The 22,079-nt window shown below is 42.1% G+C and overlaps 1 protein-coding gene across 1 annotated transcript in view; it reads left to right on the top strand.

Annotated features, from left to right (window-relative positions):
* LOC118098789 (receptor activity-modifying protein 3) overlaps nucleotides 1-17,673 on the top strand; it is a 29,074-nt gene extending 11,401 nt beyond the window's left edge. Inside the window, exons 2-4 of the mRNA XM_035142931.2 lie at nucleotides 6,202-6,231; nucleotides 6,345-6,492; nucleotides 13,676-17,673. Coding sequence (XP_034998822.1) covers nucleotides 6,202-6,231; nucleotides 6,345-6,492; nucleotides 13,676-13,931 — 434 coding nt within the window. The 3' untranslated portion in view covers nucleotides 13,932-17,673. The remainder of the gene's footprint in view (nucleotides 1-6,201; nucleotides 6,232-6,344; nucleotides 6,493-13,675) is intronic.
* Nucleotides 17,674-22,079: the final 4,406 nt, after the last annotated feature.

Raw genomic sequence — 22,079 nt, 5'->3', positions numbered from 1 at the left:
TCCAGTTTCTCTCCATCTGCCTGTAAAATCCTCAGCTGACTATCTGCGGCTTTGGTCTGTTTATCTGTGCAAAAAGACAAAAGATGTAACAGGGAGAGGAAGTGGAACCTGAAGTGTCATAAAATCCATAGTTTGATTTGCAGCAGAAAAATGACTGAATCCCAAATCCTTCCCTCAGTAATTTAATCTGACCGTTATTACCAACGCTCCCCTGCGCCGCTCACTGTAAGTCATTAACCTCCTTGTCCTCTCGGGGATGGCGACGCCGACCTGCCACTTCTGCCTGTGGATTTTAACTGGGAGGATAGTGCTGGCACTTCATCTACTTTCTTTCATCTTCTGTTTTCTGTCATCTATATTTATCTCACAGAACTAACAGGCCGTAGATGACAGTGTGGCAGCGTGGATGACAACTGAGCAGATTCTTAACTGGAAAAGCCGTCAAGCAGTGTGGAACACCTACACACTGCTTGATTGAACTCTCTCTTAAAATAGCTCCGGGTGGCCTGCATAATTCACAGGTTTAATGTTGCTTTAATATAGAGGCAGTGCCACATTTTATGTGACTTGACAGTTTGTAGCTGAGACTGGAAGGTGGTTAAAGCGACTGCTCATAGGTTACAGGATCCTGCTCAAGTGGAAGTTGTGTTTCTTGTGAATAATTTCAGCTTGTCAGTGTCTTTCGGATTTTAAACCCCCATACACAGAATCTTTTGAATATCCAGCATTATGGATTAATCCCTCCTTTATACATTAAATCACAGGATAGAATTCATCTGATCCCTTTTGCGCCTGTTCGATCAAACGTCAGACGTGCTTTTTTAATCAAAGCCAAGGGAGACCTTATTGAATAAGCTATTAACATGTTAATTTGCAAGTGTGATACTCCGCTCTCATGCTGTGATGTTTAAAAATAACTGTGATGGAGACATGCAATCTGTTCCTCTTTTAAAAAATCATAATTAATCTGGTCATATGACGAAGAGCTCCGTGGCCAGGAAAGGCTTCATTTGCATAACTGTGTCTTCGCTACTGAGTGACCAGCAGCGGACCTCAGTGAAGACCAACCTGATGTAAATCCCACCTCCTCCATGTTAGATGATGGGACATCGAAATACACACCAAATAATTTTTTTCACAATAATGGTTTCCATCAGTTTAGGAAGTTCTTACGCGTCCTCCATCTTTATAAAAAGGCTTTAACCTATAACAAAACAGATTTTTTGCTCCGCGGACCTCAATGAAGACCAACTTCGCAGCCTGATTGATGGGTTGACAATAGGTGTGCAGCTGAAACCGCCTTTTCATGTGTGACTAATAGGAGGGTTAATAATTGTCTGTAGTACTCAAAGATTTGATTGGTGTGCTATTTTAAATGAGAATCTGAGAGTGAATGATTGAATGCAATCTTTTTAAGGTTTAATTTGCATTTTCTAAGACGTGAAGAACATAGACTGTCAGTCACCTGTGTTTGAGCTTTCACTCAGAGCCACTGCACCACAAATGGTTTCAGTAAATTGAAAAGGAATTGCCATGTTCTGCCCAGCTCTCAGTCTTTCAAGTGTCTAGTGGAGGCAGCCTCAGATGAATTACACTGCTGCTATATACCTTCTGCAGAGGCATGATAACAGTTAGAGTAGCAGCAGGGTGAAGAGCTCTGTGCCCCCACACAGACCTTATGAACAGATACTGAACCGGTTGTATGTAAAGTGTAAAGCTAAACTCCTTCATATTTCTAAATTAGCAATAACTTAAATGATGAGTTGTAATGTGTGTTGTGATAGAATAACAATAATAATACATTTTATTTATAGGCGCCTTTCAGAGCACTCAAGGTCACCTTACACGGCAGATAAAAAACACAACAACATAAGAAACAATGTATCGAAAACATCAATAAAATAAATTAAAATGAGATGAACAGTGAACACAAAATGGAAGACAATCAAACTGAAAAAGCCTGTTTTAATAGATGAGTTTTTACATGTGATTTAAAAATGGAGAGCGAGTTAGTGTTGCGAATGTCCTGTGGGAGGGAGTTCCAGAGGCGGGGGGCAGAGCGGCTGAAGGCTCTAGATCCCCTGGTGGACAAACGGGCAAGTGGTACAATGAAGTGAATGGAAGAAGAAGATCTGAGGGTGCGGGAGGGCGTGTCGACGTGCAGGAGTTCAGAAAGGTATGGTGGAGCGAGTTTGTGGATGGCCTCAAAGGTGAATTGCTCATTGTCCACTACATGCTCAGTAGCAAACAGCACAAACACAGTCAGAGAGCAGCTGGTGGTTCAGACAGGAACTCTTTCACCTTTTCACATATGAAGAACCCAGCAGGAGATTGTCCGAGTCAGATGGTTCTCAACAACAGGAAAATGTCAAAACATTCAGGTGAGTGGTGGCATGTAGGTACAGCCTGCAGGAGGCAGGACATAACTTATCAAGTTTATTTTTTTACAGCACATCAACACCGACACCAGCCCATATGACCAAAAGCTCAGGAATCTCATTGTCTTTCCAAGTTGACATCTTTGCCGGCATCATCTACGTGTATGGCACCTCTTTTTCATTTTGAAAGTTTTAGAAACGTCCTCGGCATGCCTACTTGCATGGCTGTGAATTTTCCGGATATGTTCCATATTCTCAAAAGCTCTGGAGCAACTGACTTTGACATCTGCGTTCTCACGTATCGCCCCTCCGGAACATTTCAGGAAAATGTCCGGAGATCATTGGATGCCGGAAAGCAGCTAAAGTGGAACATTTTGCGGCTGAAGCACCAGTTATTTCCATCTGCAGGTGGAGGAGACCAAAAACAGAGCTAAAAGAGATGGAACGCTCAACTTGATCAGATGGACACAAACACCACTCCACATGAACCGTGATGTTAATCTGCTGGATGTGGAGATATCTGAAAATAAAGCCAAGTAATTCTGCCTCATAAAGTTCAAGCCAGTGCTCCGATATGTTATCTGCTATCTAAATCCAGAGTGGGATACTGATTTGAGGCTGTAGTTCATACTTTGGCATGAATCACAGTATGATGCCTCCAAATCTCTCACACACACACACTCACTCACCCCTGATGCCAGATCTGCCCGTGTCCCCTGAGTTTAGCGAGCTGACGGCGCGGATTTAGTTTCAGACTTCCCCCTGCTGTTATGCAGAGCTCATACTGGGGGGAATCCTGCTGCTAGATTGTCGCTCCAGGTTATTTTCATCACATCCTCCATCCTGTTTGCGTTTATTAATACCGTCGATGATAAGCAGTTGTTACTAAGTCACTAGACAATATGAACAAGAAGAGACACTGTTTGTTAAGTTTATGTGACATGAAGCAGCATCCAAAAGAACTGAATTGATTCAGCAACAAACAAACCGGTCAAATCCTCCACTACATTCCTGTAAAAGCTGTAGTCGCCTTGAACCCACTTCTGGTCAGTACAAACCTGTAGAAGGCCTCACACTCAGCTTAGATGTGTTTTAATACCAGCACTGAACTACCCAGCTCTTACCATTACAATGGAGGCACGGCATTGGATTTACAGTGTTTTTTTGTTTGTTAATCTGTTTGTTAATCTGATCCCGTACAATAGGTTGTAATGTTGTAACAATGTTAAAACCACATAATGTTTATAAAGATAGGGGCCGTATAGAGTATAAATCCCATCTCCTCCATGTTAGTAAGTGGGACCAAACTAAATTAAAATAGACGTCAAATAGATGTTTTTCAAAGATTTCTGGCATTTTAGGTAGTTCTTATTGCAGGGATTTATGTTCAAGTGCAAATTTTTCCTTTAATTTTGGTGTTTATTAACTATGTAATGCTGAAACTTTGCCTCCCGTTCCAATCTGTGCTAACAAGGAAGTAAATATAACCTTTGCTTCCTGTGGCAAAGCAAATCGCGGGGTGGTTTCATGTGGAGTTCAACTTTGGTGAAGATATTCATTTTGCAAATGTGTGACCTTGCCCTGATTCGTGATTTGTCGAGAGCATATATATCGGCGTGACCTTGCTTCCACGTAACTGTGCAGACTCTGGCTCCAAATGTGCAAGATGGCAGCGTTCATATCAGGGATATTTTGGCAGCATTTCTGGATTGTGGGAGGAAGTGGAGATGCATCGTCATCTTTCCTTTTATGATTTAAACAGGCAAAATAAGTTTAACCTTTAACAACATGGTTAGCTATCAGCTTTTAGCCCCACATGTAAAAATCCACTTAACATACTGATATAATGTTTAAAATGCTGCTGGGTGCTCCCACTGAGCTCGAGCTATCATACAGTAAGTGGCTTGTTATCAAAGGAAGTGTGGGATATTTGCTTTTACTGAATCCTGCTGCTTATGTATTTATGTTGGATCTTATACAGCAGATGTTATTTTTGGACTGGCCTGCATGTGGCTTATTGTCAGGAGATATGAAAAGCAACAGGAGACCTGTGGGAAAGAGACGGCTGAAAGCCAAGTTTTGAAGTCAGAGAGTGTAATTCTTACGGTGCTGCGGAAAATCTGTCACAATATTTGATTTGCTGTATTGATCGGCACACGCAAAGGACATATCTGTCTTGTTCTGACTGTTCGGAGAGGATAAGAAATGATTTTCTGTTTCAAGTGTCTTCAACTCTCTAACTCCCTTCTGAAGCGAGAGCTGAAAGTGAATTTAATGTGGTGAGGCGGTGATAAAAAAAAATAGTATGGATTTGACTTTGTGACCTCTCATGACCTGAGGGATTCTCAGGCAGTGCCCTTAGCTGTCTTCTGATTGGCTCTAATAAATCTGAGGGCGACTGTCCCCTCCTGATCCCACTTTTGTTTTCAGACAGCTCCTTGTCATCTTTAAAAGTCTCAGAGAGAAAAGCTTTTACCAGCACTGAGAGGAATTCTTAGATATTTCCTTATAGTATATTTCTGCTTAAGTGGGGCCGAGATGGATGAAGCAGGCAGAGGCGACAGCACCATCTCTTCCCAGTGTTCTGCATATACTTTGTTGAGAAAAGTGCTTCTTTCCAAGAGCACTCTGCCTAATTAAGAAAGATCTTTCTTGCCCTTTAGAAACTATTTTGACCTGAACTCTAAATTATCGTTCCCAGAATGGAGTAATGATCATTTTTATTCAGGTCCTGTGGCTCAGCTTAAACCTCTCTGAAAGGTTGGGCTTTGTCTGGTTTGTGCTCGGAAAATGTCTTTATAAAAACCAGGTTGATAACATTGTAGGTCCGAGATAAAGGAAATAATCTCCTGCTGTGTCCGTCATGTGTGAAAGGAAAACTGGAACTTGTCCGGATCCAATTTGCCGGAGTTCTTGTCTGAAATTGTCTTATTAAAGTGATGGTTAAAAAAGGTAAATTTTTTATCAATGTGAACATTTATTCCTTTAAATCAATGGCAAATACAACTATGCTTTCACCGTTTTTTTGTTTTAGAGCGACAGTTACATTTAAAATAAAACCATAGGCCAAAATCAGCTCTCTTGATTGTTCTGACACACAGCCAAGTGAAATAATCTCACCCCCACTCCACTTCAAAACATCCTCACATGCTAAAACAGGAAAGCATCTATATTTAGCACGCTAACTTGCTCGTCTTTGTCCTGCGGGGTGTCTTTCAAACTGCTTTGTAAGTGTGGCACTTCAAAGGGAGATGCACTTTCCTGTGCAGCAGCACATTTGGCTCTGTTGTACTTGCTACTGTAAAAATTTGAGTTTGGATCAGAGAACAGGGAGTGCGGGGAGTATTTCAACTTTGTGTTATGAATGCAGGTTTGTATTTACAGGGTATCACTGGAATACCTCTCTTTAGATTTGATCCATCTCTGTTGTTTTCTCTCCTTCAGCTTTGCGGATTCACTGAACGACCGAATGCAAGAAGGAATGCTAATGCACAGAAAAATGAAAATGCAGCTCATGTCATAAATGATGGATTTTATTGATCCTCAGTAATTGTCTGCTGCCTGACAACAGATTCTGCTCCGTATGAACAGTGCTTTTCTCGCCTGTCTATGGTTCAAACACACAACGCAACACTTTGAAAACTTGTCAAAGATTAATTCTCAGTATTGATCCGATCCAGGGCAGTGGACTGTGGTCCTCAACGTCATTATATAGCCTTTTTGTGGAAGTTACAACATGAGATGAAAAACTCCCAAAAGAATACGAACCTTCAAATGTGAAAGGATGGAACCACTCTAACTGTTTTCTGTTGTTTCTTTACAGTCAACGTCTGGATGATGAGAGGGCTGTCAGGTAAGCATATTGATCCATCCATCCATCCATCCATCCATCCATCCATCCATCCATCCACTAACAGAACCTAAACAGCACGTGTGACCTTGTGTCCTCTGCTCTCGTCCTCTCAGCCGCCGAGAGCTTCACCACGGAGCCCCCCAAGAAGCCCTGCAACGAGTCCCGTCTGCAGTGGGAGGTGGATGTCTGCGGGGAGGGCTTCAAGCGGGACATGGCTCACATAGATCCACAGTACCGGTGTAACCTCACGCACTTCATCAGGTACGAGTGGACACGGACGTTCATCGCTCACAGCCCAACAGTTTGCGGCTTCATTACATTTTTAGTCATGCATCAGTGCAGGGGTAGGGTTAGGTTAGTGTATCCCATCTGTTTCCGTCTATGTGATATTGAGGCCATGTTTAAGTGTTGTCATGTATACGTCTGGTTCACAGCAGACATTTTGACATGCTATAGTAGAGGCACTGGTGTTAATAATGAAATTAGTTAGTGGGACTACACACAGCCATTGTTAATGTTATCAGGAAATGAGCTCCAGTTTGTAGTGCTGTCCAAATGTTTAGTGAAAATTTACTGATTTACTGTATGTGCAGGTTCATTCTAAAGTTTTATATTTCAAAATTTGACTCCACCAGCTCCCATGAGATTTGCGTTGGAGGAGGTCAGACTGATACTGATGTGTTGTTTCTTTTTCTCATGTGGCAGCATTATCCTAATTGTCGTTGTGTTTGGTTCTTGGATTTCTATCTTAGTTGTTTGCATTTTGACTTCATTATTTCTTAGTTCTTGTTTTACTTTGAAGCTTCTTTCCCTGTGTGTCTCTTTCTGTGGTTTCCCCCCTTGGTGATTTTCTGCACCTTCTCTAATGTGTCTCACCTGAGTTCAATCATCTCCCTTGTTATATAAAGTGTCTGTGCTCCTCACTCTCCTCAGTCTGTTTCTTTTGTTGATGTCCCTACAGTTCCCTGTGCTTTCTATAGTTTGTTGAGTTGGACTTTTAGTTTGCTTGCTTGCCTGTCACCTGCCTGCTTTGTCAAATTTCACACCATATCTGCTTTTAAGGGTCCAAACCTAATTTTATGTTTTCCCAAAATGCATTCTCAACACACACTCTGCTCCTTCTTCACTTCCTTATGGATATATAATAAAACAAACACCAGTTAAGTACATCATTCAAACTTAAAAACTGACTTTAAGATCTTCATCGCAGAAAAACCAGGATGGATGAATACAAATTTGCACCATCGACCAACACTTCTGCACACAAACAATACAAATTTACAGTATATAGTGAGAACTGTGTGAGGAGGACTTACTAATGACAAGGAATCATTCTGAAGTAGCTCAAAAGCATTTACACAGGACAAGAGAAAAGCCCACTGCAAACCGGCAGGTTCAGAATGGGCCCTGCACTAGTGTGCCAAAAGTAGCAGAGAATCTCGTCTCCTGACAGGATTTATGTGGAACACAATGAAACCTGTGCCCAGTGCAGCTTTAATTTGACAGTGATTGAAGTGTGAAGTGATCAGGAAACGACGCTGGAAGCAACTTTTACGAGTCACCACGGAGCAAATCTTTCACTTAGTGCAACAGACAGAGGAAAACTGTGACAGAGACAAGACATGTGGACGCTGAAAAATCCCTCCACATTATGAGCTCTTATCTTTATCTCCTCCTTCCTCAAGCCCTGTTGTCTTCCTGTTTGACAGATCTATATTTGTAGTTCTAGTTAAAGGGGTCATCGCTCCTATAGGTTAAGAGAGAACTGTTATCCCTGTCAGCCCCATGCTGCTGGGGGAACGGCTGTGGCCGGTGTACACACAGCTGGGTGCAGCTGTTTTCAAGAAGCATCTGGGCCCTCGACCTCCCGACTGTTTCCATCTTCAGCTTTTCACCTCATTCCCCCTTCTCACCTCTGGCCTCTCATGTACATCTCTTTTTATAGCTCTCCATTGACTGCAGAGCCACAACGAGCAGGATAAGAGCCAGCACAATAACATTCACATGGGAGATTAAAATCCACGTTTAAAATAAACGTCTGAGTCAAGTGGAAAATTAAGGGATTCTGGGAAGAAGAAGAATCACCTGATTCATCCTCTGGTCATGAACTAGATGTTTTGTTTTTTTGTTCTCCATCAGAGCTTCATGCTGCTTTCAAGCTTTCAAGTTTCTTACTATGAGACACAAGTGCATTTGGATCAGTTTGAATGTCATCACTTTCGCAAATAACATTAACAGAAACAATACTGGGAAACGGGGCTTCTCTGAAAGCTACAGTGTAATTTGAACACTGGTTTTATCTGTAACATTAGTGTCAGCCATTTTCTCTACATACTGCGCAGTTCAAACCAAAATAGACAGTTAAAACGAACCTTTACCACAGTTTCAATGTCTATCTGTTGACTGTCACAAACGCATAAACATTCAGTATTCACACCAGATACCTCATGTAGCAGCTCCGCATCAGGAACGCAGATAACACGCTCGCTGTGTGAACAACAGATGCAGCAGATCAGCGATGCAGCCGTCACGCGCTGCACATGCACAGTGTGTTTCAGCCGTTATCCTGCACACTGTAGATAAAATGGCCAAGAGTCAAAGTCATCACTACTCCTAACAAAATATTCTGTCCATTAGTTACCAAAACATGTTCATCTGCACCATCTCCCAGAAACAGCTCACGCTGCCGACCGCTGCCAGTGACTCACTCACACAATCACCCTCAGGTTTAACTTGTGAAATAAGGGTCTTTCCAGGGCTATCCCTCTCTTTTCTCTCTTTTTACACAGTATGAAATAAATCATTTATTCAGGCACATCATAACAACTCCCACTGATCTGCAGCTAGAGCTACACTTAGAAGACTGGCCTGAATATCTGCACTTGTCTGATGCCGCTCCAGCTCAGGGAGGGTCTTTAAGGTCCAGTTTGATTTTGGTCTTAATGTTTGTCTGGCTAGCGTCTGCTCAGCTTCACAATGGAAATCTATAATAGCTTTTTAAAATAAGAGTTGAAGAAAAATGGATCAGATAGCTGACATGTTGTTTGTGATCAAGTGTGCGACTTTAGTTCAGTGCTCGGTCACTTTTCGCTTTGAGAAGTTCAGATAGTCACAGGACTGTCCATCAGGCCTATGAATGGTTACGTGGGTGCAGGATGGGGGGTGTAATGCTCTGTTTGTAACAAAATTCCAAGAAAGTGGATAAAGAAAATGAAGAGGGATAAGAGTTAGACACATTTTTGAATCAGAACCCACTCAGTGTCAGTGACGTCTCACATATCAGACGATGAGAACATTTATCAGCAGGTTTCATCGTCTACAAACTCTGCCTGCATGACGTTTTCATCCAGGTGTTTTGTGTGCGATGGCTACATCCACATTACTACATTTTCATTTGAAAAACCAACATTACACTACTGCAGAGTTTGAGAGCCATTAAAACTGAGTAGATGTTTGAAAAACGATGACTTAGTAGACACTCTCAACTCTCTGCTGATTGGGTGTACATAGCCTTCGCTAATTCGTCAGGCTCCTATCACGTGACCCCATTATGGAAGGAAACAACCATGGATATTAAACTACAAGTATTGCTCACCGTTGTCTCTGCTAAAAGATGTTGTGCAGTTAAATTCTGCATTTTACAGTTATACAGTTGCCCTAATGCGTAGGAGATCATTCAAGCAATTTTTAAAAGCAAACATATGGATGTAGCCTGAGGACAGAGGAACCTGGGAGTGGAGGGAGGGAACAGTGCAGAGTGAGAGGCCACCAGTAGTGAACCCCCCTCTGCCGATACCAGCTTCTTGGAACACAGAGAGGGGTGTATACAGACCACTCACTGTGCGTGTGTTAGTGTGTGCCATTTACACACTTCAATCATTTAGTTCAAATTACATATTGATCATCTGCCTAGGTGACTGTCGTGCAGTCACAAACAGGGGAACAGTGATGGTACTAGTCAATCGTTGACCTTGTAATAATATATAATGCCATAATGTATTTACTGTTATGAATTGTGGTCGGTCCCTGTGTGGACCAGATGCTGCTCTGAAGACACATAATTGAGCGTTTACATGAGCGAGCTTTATGTTAAGTGGATTACGTGCTCCATACGATCTGTGTACGTCTGTGACGCAAGCCGATAAAGACCCATATGAGCAAAATTACATCTAATCCTGTTTGGAAATGCAAAGTTCCCCACAGACATTTTCTACTGAAGTGGTACATAATGAGTTCACGTTGTGAGCGAGATACAAATGTCCAAAACATTTTGAAATATTCTTTTAATATTCATAATCTCCCTCATGTAAATTATTTTTTTTTTTTCAGATTTACTAGTTAACAGAATCAGTCTCAAAAGTTGAGAAAACCAAAAACTGCCAATGACCAGAAGCAGGAGTGTGTGTGTGTGTGTGTGTGTGTGTGTGTGTGTGTGTGTGTGTGTGTGTGTGTGTGTGTGTGTGTGTGTGTGTGTGTGTGCTCAAGGCTCAGACACATATTTACACCAGAGTTAATGTCAACATGGGATCCATCCTCACTAAGATGTGTGTCTGGAGGTTCATCACATGACCACAGCTGCAGGCAACCACCTTTAGAAAACTGAACATGCTGTGGTTTCCCATCATGACTCACATGTTATGGTTGTGTTGCCTGCAAACATCCAGCTCATTTTTATCAGTCCTGCTTTCACAGGGAGGTTTTAATGTCTCAGGGGAGGATATGAAACAACATGCAAAGGGAAACATTACTTTTTAATATGCAGTACATTACTCGGGTGATGCTCACTGGTCCACTGGTGATCAGCAGCGTCTCTATCTGCTCCCACACTGTGTGTAATGTGGTCATGTTTGTGTTATCACATTCACACATCCACTGTGAACCTGGTTCCGCTATTTTTTACCCTCCCACAGGGATATAATGTGTGGATGACAGTTTGAAACCCTGTAACATCTGGGTAATAACCTCAGAAGTGTGTCATTCCCTCGGCCCTGCAGGCTGCATCTCATCACTTCCGCCTTAAAACTCTCGTACATACATTTTTTATTTCTCTTTCTCTGCCCTTTTTATTATCTCTTCCTCTACCACTGCAGCCCAAGCAGACAGGTTTACATGGACGCTTCTGAATCTTCTGATATGAACCCCGGTTAAAACAACAGTCTGAATAACATAGACTTCTCTGTCATTAAAGTCTTCGGAACAGGTTCAATTTGCTTAGTTTTTTGTATCTGTCCAGACGGTTGTTTGAGCTGAATGGATGGACCCAATGTGAGAGGATCACAAAATTATCATCACCACTCAACTCCATTTTATCCCCATTGTGGGATTAATAAAGGATTATCTCATTTTATCATATAATAAAATGCATCTGAATGCAGTGTGCAAGGTTTCTGTGCGTGACAATAAAAAAAAAAACAGGATTAAAAAAACCTTTACTCTAACCTTTAAATAATTGCGGCTTAATGTCCCTAAGGCACAGAATGACCGAACACCTTTACAACAACCAATTGATTGAGCTTTATCACCATTAAGCCACAAGGTCCGAATACAGCAGCATCACAAGATAAAAGCGGAGGCTGCAGCAGCTTCATCAGCACTTCATCACTCAGACAGATGTGCACCTCACTGAAGAGTTATTAGACAGACGACATGTAAGGAACAGGGACAAACAGAACAACAGGAACACACACTCACACACACGTAAATGATAACAGCCCTGGTCTCATGGCTGGTAGAAAATATCCTACAGCAGTTTTACAGCGTGTTCTAGATGTTATCTTGTGACTTGGGGATTGATGTTTATGTTCATATGTGTTTTTTCAACCACAAAAAAAACTCAGATCTATTAACCCTTTGTGTGGCCTCTCAGGCTTGTGCCTCCCTGAGCTCTTTGGGGCTTTACTGCAGCTCAGCAGGAAAATCTAGAGTCACTGTTCAGAGCTGAAGAAACTACGGAACCCTCCTCTGCATGGTAGAAGCATCAGCTACTCCACATGATGATATGTAATTACAGTATTCCCTTTAAAGGACGATAGCATTGAAAGGTAGAGGTAATTAGCAGATTGCCATCTTTAAAGTCTGTTATAGTAATAATGACACAGTTAATTCAGTTTCCTGCAGAGAGTTGGATGAGAAGATTGGCACCAGTCCCACAAGTGAATTTTCAATCTGCAGTAACAAATATATGAGAGTGTCAGAGTGTGGGAAGTGATGAAAGACTTGAACATTGTCTCAGACGACTGAGCCACGACAAGAGAAAAACACATTCTTTATAGGGGTTTTGGAAATGACAGCTCTCAGTCCAGTGTGCTTACAGCTGTGCCTCCATTGTTGGGCACATCCACACAGCTCTGTATTTATTTAAACACGCATCAGCTCCGCCACGGGTTTGCCTGCCATCAACGCTACTCTCTAAGAGAGTTAGAGCTGCTAAAATGTTTGGAAATGCTACTGGCCCCGTTTTAGTTTGAAAACTCAGGGGCAGAGATTTATTCTAGATGGGCAGACACGCAGATGTTTGGAAATAATGTGGTAGAAACACACAACTGCCTGCTGATTGGGTCTTAATGGTCACGCTGATTCGACAGACTCCTATCACCTGACCCCTTACGGAGGAAAACGACCACCATTAGCCTTGACAACCAGTGTAGAAGACAACGTGGATAATCAATTTCAAGCGTTGCTGACCCTGTTGGGCAGTTAAAATCTGCATTTTAGTTTCCGACATTGCAGCTGCTCGTCTGTAGCGAAGCTCTTTCTGCAACAACCAACCAAATCCATCCTGTTTACGCCAGCGCACACATGCCCAGTGTATGTGATGTGAAATGCATGTCAGGCACGTTAGTATGGAAAATGCCATCTTCAAACGAAAACATACGGACAAAGTTGTAGAGTCACAGTAGAGCCTCAGGTCCAAATGATGTAAACAGAACATTTCATCTTCAGATTTGGAGCCAGTGTGCGCAGATGGTAGAAGTGTGACAGTTTTATAGTGAAGCTGATGGGAATACCGACTCCTGTCATGAGAAAAGAAGCTGGACCTGTTGGACTCATAATTCAGGAAGCAGGAATGAGAATTAGGGCTGACTGAATGGATTCATCAAAGCAGAACTCTAAGCCGGAAAAGCTCCACAAAGGCTGTGAGCGGCCCTCGATGCTTTCTGAAATACAGGAGGGTAGTGGGTGGAAAAGGGAGGGAAAGGCGGAATATCCCCAGCTGCAGTGATGGATTACGTACTGAACTGTCAATGCTCTGAATAATACCAGTTAATCCATAGTGGGGTTTTTTTTAATAGTCGTCCTTCAGAGAACCAGGTGTAGAATAGGTGAGGTCATGTTGAGTCTGTATGGGTGGGAAACCTTTCACTATGATATGCCTTCCAATAATTTCATACCTTTATCAGTTGTTCTAATCCTTTCCTTCTCTTCTTCCCCTCTTCCTCCCCAGTGAGTACCACCTCTTCACCCTCTGCACAGAGACAAAGGCCCGCCTCGTCCACTGCTACTGGCCCAATCCGCTGGTGGAGGCCTACATAATCAACATACACAAGCACTTTTTCTCCAACTGCAGCTCGAATCTGGTGGATTGGGTGGACCCGCCGGAGAACACGCTCACCGCCCTCATCCTCGTCCCTGTGTTCCTCACTATGGCCATGATCGCCCTGGTGGTGTGGTGCAGCAAGAGGAGCGATAACCTGGCCTAGGGAGGGGAGGAGGAAGGAGAAGGACTGAGTTCCCGGTCTCAGCATCTTTACTGAAACAGCACAGCAAACTGTGCACAATATAGAAGTGCATGTTTGGTCAGTTGGTCAAATGTTCCATAAGTGGCTCTGCAAACCACCACATCCCACAGAGATGAAGAGAGCACTCCCTGGTTATTTTACAAAACGGGTTTGTGTATTTTAAAAAACGTCTTAGAGTTCAAACACTCAATATGGTCTCCTTTTCAACTCTGTTTCTGTACAACTCAATTGATTCAACATATTTAGATTTTCTGGAGTCATGTCTGTGGTTAATACAACAGCAGCACTTTGGTTAAGGTCAGTGAAAGATGGTGTTAAACCAGATATGTATCTTTCACTAACCTGAACCAAGAGCTGTGAGATCTAGGGTGTGGATACCTGACCAAAGCCCGTCGGCACCCGGTAGTGAAATGCTATTTAGGATCTGCCGGATTTGATCATGTTGTCTGGTCTATCTTGATCCAACTTGATTTTTTGATTATATGTACACTCTGCATGTGCCTGTGATCAGGGACAGGTTCTGACCCAAAAAATGGAATGCCTAAAAGGTTCAGGTTGGGCATGATTAGTTTTTTCTCCAGGTTTGGGTTCGAACAGTAAATTGTGGGCAAAGCTGCACTCTAAACAGAACCATAGAACACATTTTAGTGATATATTATCTGATATGGTATCAACATATTTGGGACAAATAAATACAATTTAACACAACATATCCTCCTAAGGGTCACAGAAAACATGATTTGATTGCAATTACATTTCCGTCAAACATTTGCTGTCTTAAGTTGAGTTGTTTAGAAACATAATTTCTAAGAGATATAAAAGAAAATGGATATCACCATATATTAGTATAGAGCTAACAGAAGCTTAGCTTAGCATAAGCTAAGTTGGCTTTGTCCAAAGGTAAAGGGAAAATCTGCCAACTCGCTGTTTGACTGCTTATTATTGACAGAAACCAGTGGTCAGGCAACTAGTGTATATTTGTACAAAGCCAAGCTAGCTGTTTATCAGTGTTATCAGTTTATAGTTTTAATCATATAGCTAGCTGTTCATCAGTCAAAAGCTAGATATTGGATCCAGCTACCCATTTATCACACAGACATGAGTGGTATCAATACTCTTTTATTCCCCAAAATATCCCCAAATCATTTTCTGGTTCTGGTTTACTACATTTCTTAAAATGCACTGCACGCTGGGAACTCTCCTTTAAAATGTGTTGAACGTGTCCCACAGAGGATGTTGGTGGTTTGATGTAATTGTCACTCATCAGGGAACTTGACCAGCGGGACAATTGACCAAATTCTGGGGCATTGCGTAATTCAGCTCATGGATGTGGACCGTGGAGCTCTTGTCGGATTCTTGTCGGAGCACTGTATCATTGTTGAAGGCCAAAGTATCCACCGAGCACCAGAGGCAGCAACTGAAAACTTTTGGACAGAAGACTCCCAGAGGACGCTCGTTAAATATTTGAACATGATACCACATGATGGCAGCATGGGAGGATGAAAAAGAGGCCTGGGTCTGTCTGTTGAGCCACTGAACAGACTGTTGCCACAGGAAATGAAAGAAAAAAAACCCCACAGGTGATTAACCCAAAGACAAGGCAACACTATAATTTGTGTGTTTCTGGACTTCATTTTCATGTGTGACTACCTGAGCCCCAGTGGACTGTATAGAACAGTGTAACTTATCACATACTGTTGAATAAATCACTGTTAATACTCACAAAGAGGGGTTCTCAGTGGAAACAAAGTAACTATGAGATGACATTGAGACCTCATTCTGTACAGTCATACTCTGTCCGTGCTGTCTACTGTATCTGCACTGCCTCTTCAAAGTTCCTCAAAGAGTGGAATTGAACTTATCGTGCACACTTTTGTGGTTGATTCTCTGGCCCACAGTTCTCACCTGTCAAAGCTAAACCTAGCACAGATTTCCCATGTTCTTGCCCAGCGTCGGACGGCGGTGTGTGTTGGCCAGCTCTCACATCAGCTGCTGTCTGTGGAAGCAGCGACTCCTCACTGAAAGTGATTAAATACCAAGTCTCTTTTAACATTGCTGGTTTTCTCTGTCTTTAAATGAAGAAAGCAAACACTCGCAGACAGTTTTGTGATGCGGTGTATCTGAGGTCATCCCTTCATGAATGTTTTAGTGAAGATGTGTTGTCTGCTGCCTCCTGTTTCTCTGATCCAGAGTCGGTGTTTCACAGGGTCTCCCTCAGGAAATTGGGGAGCGGTAAGACTCTCACCATATGATCACAACCCTTTGTGATACAGATGTTCAAAAATCTATTTCCCCTTCCCAATAATTCCCATACCTGAACTTTGTGTATTGGCCGATACCTAGTACCGATCCGATACCAGAAAGAAACCCAACTTATATTACATTTTAACAGCTGTATGCTTCTAACCTTGTGTGGAAGTGATGATTGTTATCATTGTTGCATGGCTCAGGTTAAACCATTTGACAAATACAAATACACACAGACAGTGCTCAAATGAGATGTCAGTGTTATGGCTGGCAACACTTGGGCCTCCCATCAAAAGTCTTGCATACAGTTCTGGTTGCCTTTTTTATTGAGGGGCTTTCCAGGGTGAAATATTGGCAAATTGCTGACATCGTAGCTCTGGCTAATGCTACAACTCCTGGAAATCACTTCTTCTTTTTCGCTGCTCCAAAACGGTACTTTCCAGTGGCAGTACAGCGAAATGGTTGTTTTGGAGCGGCAAAGAAGAAGTGATGTCCAGGAAAAGAAAATTGCAGCTTTATTTGGATGAAACTAATATATTCACCAATACCATTGATAGACCGACCCAGCATTTTCAACAGTATCAGAGGCATTTCCGATGCTGGTATCAGTGTGGAAACATTTCTTCTTTGTGATACAGTTCCAGCTGGTCAGCACACATTTAATTTCTCTTGACATTTCCCCCATTTGTGAAGACTCATGTTTTCTTTTTCCCAAACATTGTGATGCACTGCTCTGGTTAATTACTGAAAGAAGCAGTTCAGTCCGTCAGTTATTTATATTTATATTTATATTGGTTAAAAAGACACTTAATAACATAATATGTGCCATAAACAATGAAAGCAATGGAAGCGTAACGTGGCCAGAATCAAGCAGAGCACAAACTTTAACCCTGGAATAATGTAAAGCCTCTAAAGTTGAGCATGAACTACATTTTCCCTTTACTTTTCCAACTCTCTGAGTCTTCAGTAGCTTGTTTTATTTTAATGGACGTACAAACAGGAGTTTCAGTCCAGCCCAGGGGTCATGAGGTGCATCAACAATGATTCAAAACCCCAAAGGCAGTTGAAACAAATGCTCATATGTGCCCAGATTTATCACAAGGCCTAAAGGTGTTTCCTCCCAACAGACAAACCCGCCCACCTGAGCCTCCCTGTTGAACTCCTTTATAATCTGTCATCTGAGAAGTGTGGAAATGTGTGTGTGTGTGTGTGTGTGTGTGTGTGTGTGTGTGTGTGTGTGTGTGTGTGTGTGTGTGTGTGTGTGTGTGTGTGTGTGTGTGTGTGTGTGTGTGTGTGTGTGTGTGTGTGTGTGAGCATTCATCACTGTCAAAAGGAAACGCAACCATTCCCGGCTCACGTCATCACATCCTGAAGGGATCATTTTATCATCTGCTCACTCAGTTATTTACTGTAGATACTATTTAAGGTCACAAATAAAAAACCCAAATCAAAGACAGACCTGTCCCAGTTTGCTTTTTCCTCCACGCATTCTGCTCGAGAACAGACGACATGACAGCAGTTGCTGACACACGCGGTCTCTCATCTTCCCGATTTGCTTTGTTCCATAGGAGCGTGAAATTAAGTTTTTATTAAGCTGTACATATTTACCTCCACATGCAACAACATTACCAGAAGCTCAGTTTGCAGCCGTTCAGTTTTAATGGCAAATAAACATTTAAAAAGACAGCGAGGCAACGGTATGATAGTGAAATGTCACATTCAGAGATTTGTTTATATATCGCCTGATGGTATATGTTTTATAAGCTGCATTAACTTATTGTCCCATTAACGTCAGAGAGACACAGCAATTCACTCTGGATGTATTCGAGCTTGGCCTTGAAATACCAATAAAGCTTCTAATATCATTCTGATGTTTCCACTTCCTCCTGTTGTACAAAAAAGAGGCTACACTATCCCAGTAATGGGTGCCACCATCTTTGCGCTTTTGATGCCATTTGGAGCCAGTCTGCACAACAGCCATCGTGATGTTGAGCCACGGTATCACGGTCCTGCCGATACATGCACTTCAGCAATCACGAGTCAGTCTCAGCTGTCAACCATCGCCCCCATTTGTATAGCATCAAGCTAATTAAAACCAATCTTTCTGGACAAATTAACACTTGAACATACATCAGCGTGATTAAAAAAAACAGCAAAAATAACAGAAAGCATATTTGAGAAAAATGACTTTGACGTGTACTTTGACTTTTTGGTTTGGTCCAAGTCCCATCTAGTAACATGGATGAGGTGAGGTTTATAGCTTGTACTGCAGCCAGCCACCAGGGTGCGATCGTGACACTTTGGTTTGTTTTGAGGAGCTGTCATTTAGTCCATCTTTATACACAGTCTATGATGTGATATATATCTTGAGTTACTAATGTATTGTGACGTTTGGCTTCTGTACTTGATTCAGACTTTGTGTCCGTTTAAAAATTTATCTTTTTCTTTGTTTTAGATGGCAGAGAGCAGAGCGTGTTTATGACTTCTGTTACCCGGCAGATAACGTTTTTTCTGTGAGGAAACACACACACACACAGCTCTGAATCCCTGGGAGTGTGACTGGTGCGTGCATTCAAACTCACAGTATTCCTTCATAAAGACAAACAACATTATCTCGATTGAAACAAACAGACACACAACTGAATCAATGACAGATTTGCATTGTATCTGTGTAAACGTTCAAAACAATACAAAAAAAACCAACCATGCATTTTCAAATCTTATCGTTTTATCATTTAAATAAACTCAGATTCAGACAATGCAGTCATCACTGTCACTGGGTGATGGCCCCTGATGTTGACACTCTGATCTGAGTCAGATCTTCCACAGGCTGCACTGCGAAGCTGGAAACGACAAACTCGGCAGCCACAGAACAATCACAGCATCATTACTGACTCCACCTAAACAAACAAATGGGAATATATCAGGCTGTATTTATTCCATCTGTAAGTGTCCAGGAAGCCACGCAAGTTTTTCTTTCTTCTGAGAGGCAAAACAAGGAGACACAAACAGAGGAGACAATAGTTCACTCTGCAGCGAAGGCTACGCGTCGCGGGGCCGTTGCCCTCAAGGATGGCTTTTCTCTGCGCCCGGGTCTTGGAGGCAGGAAGGATATTAAAGCTTTTTCCCAGAGTTGACAGAAGAATACAGGGAAGTAGGTTGACCCGGCGGTTTTGACCAAAAGCTGTGCAGGAAGTGCGAGAGTGCCATGCTTCCAGGCAGAGCATGCACTGCTGTGATGGGTGAACTGCTGGTAAAGCACAGTGCTCTGTGGCTCAGCTGAGGCTGGAGTCTGTTTCATCCACTGTGTCACAAAGCAATGTGCTATTAAAGCAGCAATATAAAAAATGCATTTTCTTTAATGGCAGGAATGTCAATGAGGACATAGAGTTTTTCTTTTGAACCAGTCACCTCAGCCGGTGACTTCACTGATGACGCTGTAAAAAATGGGGAAACCTGAGACTTTCAGCTTTCATACGGGGGATATTTGGGCTTCATTTCAGGAAAGTTGGAGGAAGTGGACATGCCTTGTCCATCTCTTTATACAGCAGCCTAGGGTGCTGTCACACAGAAGCAGGTGGATGTACACACACCACAGTGCACAATCTGTATCAATTTCAAAGTCATACAGGTCGAGGTGCAGTATATGCAAGGATCAAGGATATCTTTGTCTCCTTTTGGCAATTTGTAGTACAGACAGCAGTATCCACACAAACCTCAGCTGAACACAAAAGATGGACAGTAAATATATTAAAAAAGATATGAAATAACTGTACTACAATAAAAATGTAAAGCATAACAATATACAAATCTGCAGGGTCTCAATAACAGTTCTCCCTTCCTAACAGTGCAGTGTTAGTGAGGGAGCAGAGGAAGGTGAACCTGCACGTTTAGGCTCTGACTCGTCCTGTTACTACTAAACTATGTTCTCCATCTTCATCAGGATGATGGATGACGATGCCTCTGGTATTGTTCATGCTGGCTCACTAATGAACAGTTTGGGCATGAATACATGAGTGAAAATGCTGGGAAATGAAAACAAAGTGAAAAGTTTTAAGCCGAGAAGTACGAGTTGCTGAGTGGATGAATCCCAAACAATGAAACAGGCTGAATAAAGTCTGATGTACATGAGGCACAAAGAGACGCAGACATGAGATCTGTGCGGAGCAGAAACCAGACTGGAACCTTCCTCACATTAAAGTGTCTCTTTCCTTTCGTGTGTCATAGCTTTGTTGTGCATATGAAAGTTCTCTAATGTTTGCTGCAAAATGACTCACAGAACACTGTGCTCCTGTTATCTGGTCCAGGCTAATGATGTCTTGGTTAGACTTACATTATCTCCCCTAAAGCCGCTATCAGACATGACCAGCGGAGGAACTCCAGAGAATTTCTCCACAGTTTTCCTTTCTCACATGCACAACGCAGCGGGGGGGGCGGGGTTTCTGCCCAGACACGTTCACATCTTATAATGTCATCGACATCAACCCCCTACTCGCTTGCAGTGACTTAAGCTACCATCTCAGTTAGAGTAGTTTCATCTTGTTGAGCTCAAAATGCATGCTGGGTGTTCACATCCATGTATTTTGTGAATGACCACCAAAGTTCTGGTATTATGATGTACCAACTTTCATATGTATTCCCAGTTTCAAAGTATTTCCTGCACTGCTGTCTTGATGCTAGCACACACACATACACGCACATTTTTGATGATGTACACATTGACTCATGACTGATCACTACAGGGGCCAAGTGTCGTGTTTTAGTTTTATAATTAATGGTAAGTTTGTGTGTCTGTGTGTATAGGGGCCAAAGAGTGGGGAGAACTCGTGTTTTTCTTCTTCTTTCGCACACATACACACAAACACAACATACACTGTATATACATAGACATGGTGGCCTTTGTATTGACTTATAATAAATTAACATGCTGCTTGCCCGCCCCCACACCCCAACCACAGATTCAATAAATTACAAAACTGTTCTCACAAGAACAATGGGTCCACAGAAATAAGTGTAACTAGTGGCTGAACCCGACCACACACACACACACGCTCTTTCCCACAGTAAGAAGCACATGACCCAAACAGGACATCCTTCTGGTCTTAAGTTCCCACTGTCCCCCTCCGCCCACACAAACCAATCCTTCTTTCCCACTTCATCATTTTTTTCTGTGTTAAACTGATCGTGGCTGTAATGCTTTACTAACACTATCTCGGCGGCAGTAGCTCTGTTATCCCACAAAGATGAACGAACACAAACTGCAGATTCTGTCTGTGCTTCTGAGTGTCGACGGCTTACAAGCTCTAGAAATAAATTCTGATTGTGTAAATAGAGGTAACGGATGGATGTAATTAATAACCGAAGGAAAACACTGTGAGCATAAAGCTGTTTTCTTATGATATATGTCTTGAACTTCCTGTTGAGTGAAACAGTGTCAGCCTGAAAAAGAAAGAAATGTCAGCTTATGATAATAGGTCTTTGATGGATAATGTGCGTTTGATATTACTGTTGTGTGAAATATGGTAATGTATTATAATTTTCCAATTAATGAGGTGATGTTCTTAGTTAATACTGTCAAGTAAATCTACAACAATTCTGAGATAAGAACTATCGACAATGACGGAAACCATACTGAGAAAATATTATTTGACTTGTTCTCGGATTCTTTTAGTTTGGTCCATGCTCCATCCACTTACATGGAGATGGTGTGGTATAGAACCTACAGTGCATTTGTCCGTCTTTATGTACAGATTATGGTACCGACATTAGCTTCAATCTAGCAAGAAACTAGCACATTTCTCTATCAACTATTAATGAATGAAGGAATCAACAGTCTCATTTCAGATTTCCTCTAACTGAATC

The sequence above is a fragment of the Hippoglossus stenolepis genome, chromosome 19 (assembly GCF_022539355.2).
Source record: "Hippoglossus stenolepis isolate QCI-W04-F060 chromosome 19, HSTE1.2, whole genome shotgun sequence".
Lineage (NCBI taxonomy): Eukaryota > Metazoa > Chordata > Actinopteri > Pleuronectiformes > Pleuronectidae > Hippoglossus > Hippoglossus stenolepis.
This window is presented reverse-complemented; position numbering and strand designations above follow the sequence as displayed.